The 11214-nt window shown below is 48.8% G+C and overlaps 1 protein-coding gene across 3 annotated transcripts; it reads left to right on the top strand.

Moving 5' to 3' along the window:
* Positions 1–2378: 2378 nt before the first annotated feature.
* On the top strand, positions 2379–10876 carry mapre1b (microtubule-associated protein, RP/EB family, member 1b). 3 transcript variants are annotated; one of them, XM_005752131.2, is made up of 7 exons: positions 2379–2592; positions 4419–4549; positions 4944–5089; positions 6631–6832; positions 6943–7052; positions 7134–7286; positions 7834–10876. In XM_005752131.2, exons 2-7 carry the CDS (start codon positions 4429–4431, stop codon positions 7876–7878), a joined length of 777 nt encoding a protein of 258 aa, XP_005752188.1. In that variant the 5' UTR covers positions 2379–2592; positions 4419–4428; the 3' UTR covers positions 7879–10876. The 3 variants fall into 3 exon arrangements, with proteins under 3 accessions (XP_005752188.1, XP_005752187.1, XP_005752189.1); XM_005752130.2 differs by having other exon boundaries at positions 2379–2676; XM_005752132.2 differs by lacking the exon at positions 2379–2592 and adding an exon at positions 2742–2817.
* Positions 10877–11214: the final 338 nt, after the last annotated feature.

Raw genomic sequence — 11214 nt, 5'->3', positions numbered from 1 at the left:
ACAAACGTCACTAATGTCACATGACTTTGCCGACATGTGACCAACAGTCATGTTTAATGTTCTTCATTAAACATTCGCACATAAATAAGTGACGTCATATTCAGTACTTTGACAGTTCACTCTTGGCCGCTCCCTTCTGCCGTATTTTGCGGCAAAATTATCCACACCCACTGCCACGCTATGAATTGTGGGACCACGAAGCGTGCACCGGACCACGCTTGATATTTGGGGAAATCGACGGCGCATTTGGAGTACGCTTCGGATTGGGACAGCCGTCCTCGCGTCGCTGTGACGTAATAGGTCTCAAAATGCGTACTCGAAGCGTGCGGTCGCTGAATTGGGACACAGCCATTGAGTGCCACACACAGTGGAGGACACAAGCTGTGTCCCAATTCAGCGACCGCACACTTCGTAGTACCCGCCTCACGTAGCCCGTGAAGTGCGGGTACTACGAAGTGTGCGGTCGCTGGGACACAGCTACAGTCTGATGTTCCAGGTGTAGCCACGCCTCTTTTACACTAATGAAGGACACACCTGTGAGCAGCAATGTTCCCTCTAAGCTGCGCGCGTAATTGCGCACTGATGGCACGGTCTCTGCGCACAAAAAAAAAAATTCTAACCTAAACTGAAATTAAAGTAAATATGTTAACAATTCTGTTCTGCAGTGTTAGTCAGTGACTGGCTGCTCCTGTATGGGATCAGAACGATGCCACCTTATCCCACAGTCCAGCCAATCACGCGATTCACATTCGTATATACGCAGCTAATAAAGGTGGTTGACAGCCTATGACAGCGTCCTTATGTGCCGGTGTTTTAGCAAAGCGGCTGATGTGGAGTGAAGCCACGTTAACGACAACGTGTACAACCACTGGAGATGTGAGCAGGACTGACGGAACAACTGACGGACAAAGTGTGGACTTTATAGCAGTTTTTAATTTGTGTTGATCGGCCGCGTAAAACCAGAGTTATGATAAAATATCTGCAATGTTTGTTTTTCTTCCTGAATACTGTCGTTGTTTATATTTACTGAGGGAAGAAAAAGCTGGAAAGCCTGTGAGCAAAGACAACACACCCCGCCCTTTCCTATTGGTGGAAAAATGTACCATGTCGACCAATCAAAACATGGCATTTAGTTGTTAAGATACTGGAGGAAGTTTTAGGAGTGACGGCGTGTTTTGAGATGTGAGAGATTTGCGTTAGTGTGTAGTGTAGTCAATAGTTTTGTTGTGTGTCAGAACAATGAGGCAAAAATCATTTGTGTGGCATCAGATTTGATGCAGAACAGCTGATTGTTCTGTAAATAGTTTGAAATGTTTGTTTAAAAACGCTGCTGGCTGCATTTTTAGGTAAACAGCTGCAAAACACTTTGTTGTTTGCATAACTCAGTTACTTTTTTGAAGAAGTAACTATATAATTATCTACCCAACATTGGTCATTATTTACTGTATTTTGCAGACAGAGTTACTCTCCCAGACCACAGACTCATAATACAAGTCAGAGCTTTATTAAAAAGAAAGAAAGAAAGTTGTGTTTTCAAAATTGTTGTCAAAGTTATTTTTACTTCCAATAGTGTTAACATGCTGCACAGGTCATGAACAAGATTTTTTTTTTATTTTCATTGTCAGTGGGCTAAAGCAGTTAATTAAAAGTCGTCTAACATAAATGTAAATGCTGTAATTTGATTACTTTAATAAACATGTAACTTGCATGGATTGGATGCTGGCGTGACCACAGTGCACACGTCTGCTGTTGCTCACAGTGGTCCAAGGGACGCTCAGGGAGTTGGTGTGCTGGCTCAGACACATGAAACATTAGAGGGAACATTAGAGGGAACATTAGAGGGAACATTGGTGTGCAGTCCTGGTGGATTTTAGCAGCTGTGTGAGAGCAGGGCAAAAATAAATACACTCACCTGCCACTTTGTTAGGTATGCCTCTTCAACTGCCCATGACACAAATGTCTTATCGGCCAATCGTGTGGCAGCAGCTCACACACGGTGAAGACGACCTGCTGAAGTTTAAACTGAGACGATGAAGATTTCGGTGACTGTGCTGTGGTTCTTTGGGCCCTTTAATACCAACAGATTCAGGTGGTGGCCGTTTTTCAGTAAAATCAGTTCGTCTCTTCTCTCTTGTGGTCTTTATTTGGCGTTAAGCTCCTAAAATCTCCATGTAAATGTAAGCTAGGCTGTTCTTCCATTATTCAGCTTCCTGTGATAGCAGAGTGAAGGCCTGCTGCTGCAGGAGGTGGGAGTGCACATGTTTCTGTGTCACTACAGGAGGAAAATGATGTTACTATGGTTATTGGGATGTCGATACGTCACTGAGTGACGTAAACCTGACCCGCTGCTCCTATAATATGAGGATGTTTTTGTCGTGAATGATGAATTTATTGAACATAATCCTTTTTATGAATAATGACCTCATCATAGACCATTTTGTTCGGACGTCTCGCTTCCGTCCGCCGTCCTTACGTTTAGGCGTTTCCCTTTACGTATTGACGTCATCGCATCGCTTCTTCCGCTGCCGGCAGAGTGGACGTGAGGAAGAGAAGAAAAAAGCAGAAGAGGAACAAACGTCGAAACGAGCGCAGGTTGTTTTTTTTTATGAGAAACATTTCTTGCTGAGAAGAGTAAAAGCTCCAAGTTCGAGAACCGCGAAAGAAAACCGGCTGCAGGTAGGTTTGAAGCCGGCCGGAGCGGCTGGATAACGGCGGCGCGCTCTGTTAGCTTCAGTGTTAGCATGTAGCTAGAACCGTGCAATCCCGGAGCCTCGGACCGGGCACCCCGGGACCGAGCTCCAGCTCTGGCAGCTGCCGGTACGGTGACGGTTTAAACCGCTATTAACGGCTCTTATCCGAGGAGGTTTGACTCAATAATGGCCGAGGCTAACGGGAGCTAACCGGGCGGTGCTTCAGGGCGGGGGGGGGGGACCGCCTGCAGGTCCGGGAGGTGACTGACTCAGCCGGCCGGTGTGGGCGCGTTTAGCCGATGACCGAGCTTTCTAATATTAACACAGCTAACGGTCAGATAGCGGAGCTCTGCCAGTGTCTTCCCAGTGAGCCGGACGCTGACCCGTTCGGTGCTTGGAGCCGCGGACCTGACGTTGCTGATCACCGCTAATGTTAGCAGCGTGTGGCTAACGGTCACTTCCTCACAGCTCAGGAGCCCGGCCTCATCTGGTCAGCTACAGGGGCCACTGCCCACCTTTAAAACTTTATTTCTGTTCCTCTGAGTAAAGAAAACGAAAATCTGAATTTAACAGCAAAGATAAAACCAACTTTTCTTCTTTGAGAAATATGCTAATCTGCACTTACTGGAGATGATATTTGAATAATATTTGAATAAATGTTGGAAGATGGTTTGTTTGTGATAAGGAAAACAAAAAAACCCAACAAATGCGTCACTGTTACTTTCAGACTGACAACTGATGGTTGTTGGCTGGGAAAGATGTCCGTTTATTAACCTTCACGACCTGGTTGGTACCTCACCATACGTGACTCCGCCCACTGTCTGCTCAGCTTCCTGTAAACAGCTGTAAGCATGATGACACTGTTGCTGAATCACACAAGTTTTTGTAGCAACATTCACAGTGACGTCACTAAATGAAATCAGCTGATGGACCTGTCAGTGTTTACTACCTGCCCAGGAGCATTTGCTCTGCTGTAGATTATCTGCTGGTCATCGATGGCATTCAGCTTCCTCTCCTGAGAGGATCTCTTGGTGTGAAGGCTGCTTACAGATGACTCCTACAATAACCACATGTTTTGGCCTTTAAGATGTGACAGCTGACCACATCTGTACATTGTGTAGCACTGACCTCCAGCTGCAGAGGACATACCTGAAACGGGCATCGTCGGGACTGCTGTCTGTTTAGTTTGTGATTTTTGCCGCTGACTCAGAAAACTGCGACTGCTCCTGTAGATAAAATGCTTTGAGTTTTAAATTGTGCTCATCTGGGAGGTTTGTATCTGGGTGTGCCTGCAGCCTCGTCCTCAGCGGCAGATTAAATGTTGGCCGAAGGTTGCAGCTCATTATCTGACGCAGAGCCACAGACGGGCCTGCAAGTACGAGCAAACGCCAAAGAGTCGGTTCAGATCCACATTTCACCCGTTTCCATCACAAAAGGACAGGAAGTCGTGCTTTTGTTTGTCTTGTCTGAAAAACAGAAATTCTGAGTTTACTGTGATCAAACTGCATTTCATGTCCTTTGTTCTGAAATTTGACAAACCAAAACAATTACTTTTCAGCAGATTAATTCAAAAAGTAGTCCAGTGCTTCCACAGAGTAGAGGATTTATCTAATCGGGTCATCCTCATTGACGAGGTCCTGATCGAGCAGGTTTAAAGTGACAGTAACAACCCGACGAGCTGTCGGTGTGATGGCCACCATGTAAGTGTGTGTGTGTCTGTGTGGTCAGGTGACCGACGATGGCTGTGAACGTGTACTCGACCTCAGTGACCAGCGACAACTTAAGTCGCCATGACATGCTCGTGTGGATCAACGAGTCTCTACAGATGAACCTCACCAAGATAGAAATGCTGTGCTCAGGTAAGCGAGGACTTTCAGCACTCTTTGTGCCGTTCTCTTAAATCTGCAGCTCGCCGAGGAATTGCCTTCATATTTGACACCTAAACGTACGTCAGGTGATGATCAGATTAGTCTACAAACCTTATTCTGACCCTTTCAGGTCACCGTTGAACAGATTCAGTCACACTAACCTTTCTGTGGCCTCACGCTCTTCTCGTCTCCGTATCCTGAGGCGTTAGCATGTGACTTCTATCACTGTGTGGGTTACATCACACAGCGAACAGGAAAGAGACGATTAAAGCTAGTTCTAAAATCAAACGTGCAGTTTGTCAGTTTTGATTTCCTGTGGTGTGTGACGCCTCCGTTGACACGGTGTTTCCTCTCCGCCTGTAGTCAAAGTGTTTCCTGTGTCCAGGTGCTGCTTACTGCCAGTTCATGGACATGCTGTTTCCCAACTCTGTGCCTTTGAAGAAAGTGAAGTTCGGGGCCAAGCTCGAGCACGAGTACATCCACAACTTCAAGCTTCTGCAGGTGGCCTTCAAAAAGATGGGCGTCGACAAAGTAAGTCATGCTCATTGATGAGTTTCTGTTGGCGGCGACGCACAATCCTCAGATGTTGAGATCATCCGTTTCACAGATGCAGACAATAATAACGTGTTTAAACGTTTCTGTTTGACGACTGTAATCGTGTTCGTACGGATGGTCTTTTGTTGTGAAGCAGCCGCAGGAAGCATTGGCGTAACTGGAGCAGGGGTGTGTTCGGCCTGAGCGACGTGAATCACTCTGAGGATTAGCGAGGATTTGGTTTCTGTGGGAAATCCACAGCTAATTACATGCTACACTGTTCCTGCCACAGTGAAGTCGTTCAGCTGAAGCGAGGACACAAGTCCTGCGTACAGCGTGAACGCAAGGAATTGCGGCTGATCCCGGCTGACCCCGGCCTCTAAGCGCTGTTCTGCAAAGACGCCACGCCCACTTTCTCGGACCTGAGAGCAAACGAGCGCCCTCCCGATCTCTGAGCTCAGTAAACGCTTACCTGATGACTTTATGCTCTCAGTCCGAATGAATAAAGGATGAAGTTCAGGAAGTGATGGTCCCATTAGAGCAGCAGAGGAGCGTGGACATGTTGGCGCGGCTCAGGAAATGTCCCAGCGAGCTTTGAACGTGCAGATTTGCTTTGTATTTCTTTTTACTAACGCTATTTAAAAGCTTTAAAGACAGCGCAAACATAAAGGCAGCGGAGGAGCGCGGCGCTCCCTCGCCAACAGCTGCGATCTGTAACCAAACACCTGTTCTTACAGCAGTGTGTGAATCAGACCGGACTCGCTTTGTGCTCGGCTCGCTGCACATCTTTGAGGTTTGAAAAAAGCTCCTCAAACCTTTGAAAGTCTCTGTTTGACTTTGTCTCTTTTATTCGCATTAGTGGAAGTTTCTTTGTTTCTGGTGCTTCCTGTTCTCTGGTCTTTTTTGCAAACTGAGCTTCATTAATGTCGGCTCAGTTTGTCCTCTGGATCCAAACGTGTTTCTTTCGGGATGATCTCTGAGCTCCTTCCAGAAGCTTTTTAACACTGTGCGCTTCAGACGTGTGCAGTCCAGAGAGCTGCAGAGACGATCCTGCTGCAGCTCGACGGGCGGAGACGAGAACGTTGAATTCATGACTCTTCGTGACGAGGCGCTTGTTTGGAACGAGAGGTGGTGGTGAGCTGGTGCAGAAACAAACCTGAGGTCTGATTGTTCTGAACGGTTAATTTCATTCTGGCAAATGACAAAACGGAAAGAATGAACATGTCAGGTGGGGGGACTCGAGGGCCGGCGTTATCAGCTGATGTAAATGGCTAAATAATGTCCACCAGAGGTCTGGTCGTGAACTAATCATCTGATTCAGGTGTGCTGACCCAGGGTGAGATCTAAAACCAGCAGGACACCGGCGCCCGAGGCCTGGAGTTGGACTCCGCTGCTGTAGACGGTTTAACGGGACTCTGTGTCGGTCCAGGGTGGGACTAACATGATGTCCGTCGAACTTTAAATGTCAAAGAGACAAAAGTAAACCCTGCAGTCAGAGCGCCGCTAACAGCCTGGCGCCATTTCTCCGTCTCTTCCAGATCATTCCGGTGGACAAACTGGTGAAGGGGAAGTTCCAGGATAACTTCGAGTTCGTACAGTGGTTCAAGAAGTTCTTCGACGCCAACTACGACGGAAAGGAGTACGACCCCGTGGAGGCGAGACAGGGGCAGGACGCCATGCCCACGCCCAACCCCGCCACGTCAGCCCTCAACAAACCACCCAAAAAGGCCCTCAATCAAGGTAAGAGCCGACACGTCTGATTGGTCAGATTTCAGATGGGTGACGGTTACAGACGGGTTTAGAAGTGCTGAAGTTTTGATCGTGTCGCTGACCTTCTAATTTCTCCTCAGCTCCTCAGAGGCCCCCCGTGGCTAAGGTGGCGCCCAAGGTGGCTCCGGTCAGTGCGAAGAAGGCGGGGACGGGAGGAAACGACGAGGAGGTGGCTGAGCTCATCAATGAGGTCAGAGGGCAGACTGTCGCCTCTGTAAGGACGACGGCGAGGCGAGGGGTGCTGATCAGGTGTCTTTATCTTCGTCCACAGATGGAGATGCTGAAATCCACCATCCAGGACATGGAAAAGGAGAGAGACTTTTATTTTGGAAAGCTGAGGAACATCGAGCTGATCTGCCAGGAGAAGGAAGGCGAGGGCGACCCGACGCTGCAGAGGATCGTCGACATCCTCTACGCCACAGACGTGAGTGATTAGCTTTCAATAATTCATGAATCACGTGGTTAAATTACAGAACCGGAGGATCCATTTTTACTCTGCAGCTCAGATATGACACACCAGACATCCCTCACACCTGATTGGCTGAAATGCGCTCCGTGTTCCTCACAGGAAGTGCCATTTGTTGCAGTGTGAACAGCTGCTGTGGATTCTTGCAGAGGCATGCAGCTCACTGTGCCAGCCTCCCACGCTGCTGCTTCATTTACACACATGTATCATTATTGTGTTTATGCAGAGTAATGTTGTTTGTTTAAATGCGCTCTTGAACTCGTTGGTGTGGTTTGTGGCTCTCGGCCGCAGGCGATGCCAAAACTTCCAAAAGCTCCTCGGGAAGGATCCTAAACACACGTCGGCACTTTGACTGTAAACACATTTAAAAAGTGCTTCGTCACTGGACACACACACACTTTCATTTGATATAATGCAGCACGGCACATGATTGGTTTGTAGTGCAAACAGGAAGTGACATTTCGTGCTGAGCCTAAAACTGTGTCCCGTCTGCGTTTGTCTCCAGGAGGGCTTCGTCATACCGGACGCTGAGGATCAGGAGGAGTTTTAATATTCAAGACTGCAGCAATGTTTCTCGTAGACGTCCTCACCCACCAACCCGCCTCCACACCCCGATCAAGCCGAGCCTTTGGTTTTTATATCCAGCGCCGAACCCGGTCTCAGCTTGACACCCCCCCCCCCCCAAAGTACCTGCTGGACTTCTCCTTCGTCTCACCTTCGACAAACATCCTTTACCGCGAAGCCTCGGCCCCGCCTCCCCCCTGTTACTCCATCTTTCCCAAAACCGGATGGTGCCAACAAACATATCTGGTGTTTGTAACGAACTTTGATTTGAAAACACGGTGATGATGTTCTCTGTGTGTGTGTGTGTGTCTGTCTGTGTGTGTTTGAAATGAAACGTGGAGATCCTCCTCCGCAGACCCGGCCGACTTCCCAAACTAATCCCGACACATTCCGAGCGAACCCGCTGAGGGTTTGTGCAGGTTTAGTCTGGGACGCGGCGCCGCCGGCTCGTCTGCTGGCCTTCTTCCACCATCTTTATTTGTGCTGAGCTTTTGTAAATTGATGCTCCTGTTCTTCACGCCTCCCACCTCTCTCCACTGGTTGTGTTTTTGTGTTTGGCACGTGTTGTTCACCTTTCTGATCGCAGCCACGTCAGCGCAGAGATTTTTCCCTCACACTGAAAATGTTCCTGGTAGCACATCGGACACGTCAGGCTTCCTAACAAACTGCAGGACGTGTTTGCGTTTGGCAGCCTTCTGATCAACACGACAATGTTTAGTAAAAAAGAACCAAACCAGATTGTTTTGTCTGTTTCCTGCAGCGGCCCTTACACATCACGGAAAATCCAAATGCTGTGCGCTCCAGCCGAAACCCGACTGAGCAGCTGGGGGCAGAGGGTGGGGGTACCTCCACCCTCAGGCTGTGCTGTCACTGACTCCGCCCCTCCGATGCACTCGCTGTAACCTTAAACGACCCCCTCTTTGGTTTGCACAGCAGTCAGCTCGTCTTCAATCTGCGCGCGCGGGTTAAAAGCCTGTTCGGCTCTTTCGGGCTCGCGGCCGATTGGGTCTGTCTGCGGACACTTCCTGTTAGAGTTCGGCTCGTGTCCTGCGTCGGGGTTTAAGCGTATTGCTTAGCGTGCTGAAGGAAGCGCGTGGGAATCACTGCGAGTCTGCATACACGTCCCTGCAGCGCTGTCGTGGGTCTGACTGGAGCCCAGTTTCTGAAATGTTCCATCGATGGCCTTAATCTTTCTTTAGTGTGTGTGTGTGTGTGTGTGTGTGTGTGCGCGCGCGTGCGTGCGTTTACTGTCAGTCTGGAGGTCGTTGTGGGGAAACGCTCGGCGTCCGTCTTCCATCAAACGCTCCCAAAAGTGTCCGGCTGAGGCTCGGTCCGCTCTCCTGCTTGTTGCCTTCAGCGTCTCCGATCTTTTCGTTTCTCCATCTTTTTCAGAATGTATTTTCTGGAAGAGCGGGCGGAGCCTCGGGGTGGGGTTACCGGCTAGTTTTTTGGTCTGTGCTGCAGCACGTGTTGCTTTCGGACCTGAGGAGGAAAACTGAAGTAGTCTCCTAGTTTAAGTTGTAGTCTGGCTTCTGATTAATGCGACTGATGTGAAAGTTAAGAAAGGCACAGATGCAGGTTTGAAAGTTCTGCAGGGATTTCTCTTTCCAGAAGAATGTGAGCCACGCAAAAGAAAAGGCACTCGTGAGCCGTTTTATGCAGGAACTATTTCCCTCTGCCGTCTCCATCCGCCGGTTACAGCTCTCTCACGGGCGGAGGGACCCGAGTGTGGATTTGGGTTTCTTTCTGGAAAGAGACATTTCTGCATTCTTGAAAAAACTCAAAGAACTTTTTAATTTTTTATTTGTTTGCGTTTCTTTTTTTCTAATTTTATTTTTTGCGTGTGCCGTTTAGCTCCGTCATAGTGACGAGTGGGCGGAGTTAAAACAGGCGGATCAGAAGCCCTGGCGGCCGGGCAGAGGTGGTGGAGATGGGTGGGGGTGAAGACAATTAAACTTTACGTGAACTGTATTTTGGCACGTTTGTCCGAATGAATTTGTTGAAACTTTTGCTGGCGTGAGGAACTGGAGGCGGAGCTTCCCTAGAGACGACGTCAGCAGCGTCCACTGCTCTCAATGCAGTGTTTCAGTCTGTCATGTAGTGAGTTGATGCTCTCAGGGGAAGTTCGAGGTGCTGACCCCATTAAGCCCCGCCCCTCCAAACCAGTAAAAACCTTCAGTAAAATTCACACGAAGCTCTGAACTGTTAGGAAAAAAACACGTCGGCGTGGAACTGTGACTCTGTCTAAATCTTTTTTAGAGGGGATTAGAGGAGCAGGAAGTGAGCTTGGGTTTGGTCTAAAGAATGCTCGTCTGTGCTCTGACGTATTTGATGTTGAACCAAAACAGCACCAGCATGGCGGCATTGCTGCGTCCACACTTAGCCCTGTCTTCAGTAGCATAAACGTCTTCTTCAGCCGCTGACCCTCCGCCATGTTGGGCTCTCAGCAGCACAGAGTTGGTAGAAAAGAGGTAATGGTTCTATTCTTCCACCCCTGTGGTCCCAGTAGCCACTCCAGAGCTGGTACGGAGCATCTTCACCTGGACACAGCTGCTCTGTTCTTGGAGAACCTCTGAGGGCGGGGTCCCAGCATCACGCTGGTGGAAGAGCGGCGTTACTTCCTCCGCACTGCCAACATCAGGTGACCAGGTTAACGGCGCTTCTGTCTTTGTGCTGAGTTTTTTTCACGGCCGAACACGGACTGCTGGAACGATAATAAGTGTGTCACTGTAAGTGTTAGAAGGACTGTGGTGGTGTTTCATGTCTGACTGGTACAGAACGTGTCTGAGCGAAGGGAAATACTCGCTTTAAAGGTAATGATGCTTGACTGACCTCTGACCTCTCTCCCCTTTTAACGGTCTGTGCCGATAAGCGTGCACGCCGCGGGCCAAGCGCCACCCGAGTCTTCTCTGTCCGGGCTTCTCTCTGTGTTTGTTATACTTCTTTAATAAAGTTTCGTACAGACAATAAAACAGTATTTCCACGCCTGAGTCGGCTGTTTTTCCTCCTTTCCACAGAACCGCGCTCCAACTTGGCGATGACAGGAAAACAATCCTTCAGGTGTTTGTTAAAAACCGCTCAGAGAGGCAGCAAAGCTGAGAGTATGATGGGTTTTTTGTCTGCTGGATTTTGAGTCTAACATCTGCAGGAGGTCCAGATGTTCTCCTGAAGCAGGATGTTGTGAGTCACAGCAGGAGCTGAGCTCACTCCTCTGCTCTTCCCAGATGTGCCTCTAAGCTTCCAGCTGCTGATGTGAGCTCTGAGACGACGAGGCTCTTTCTGCTCTGTCAGCAGCTGTCTGTGAGTGGATGAGGTTCGATTC

The sequence above is a fragment of the Pundamilia nyererei genome, unplaced genomic scaffold, assembly GCF_000239375.1.
Source record: "Pundamilia nyererei isolate P.nyererei 1_Seehausen unplaced genomic scaffold, PunNye1.0 scaffold00346, whole genome shotgun sequence".
Taxonomy (NCBI): domain Eukaryota; kingdom Metazoa; phylum Chordata; class Actinopteri; order Cichliformes; family Cichlidae; genus Pundamilia; species Pundamilia nyererei.
Note: the sequence above shows the minus strand (reverse complement) of the source record. Positions and strands in the feature narration are given on the sequence as shown.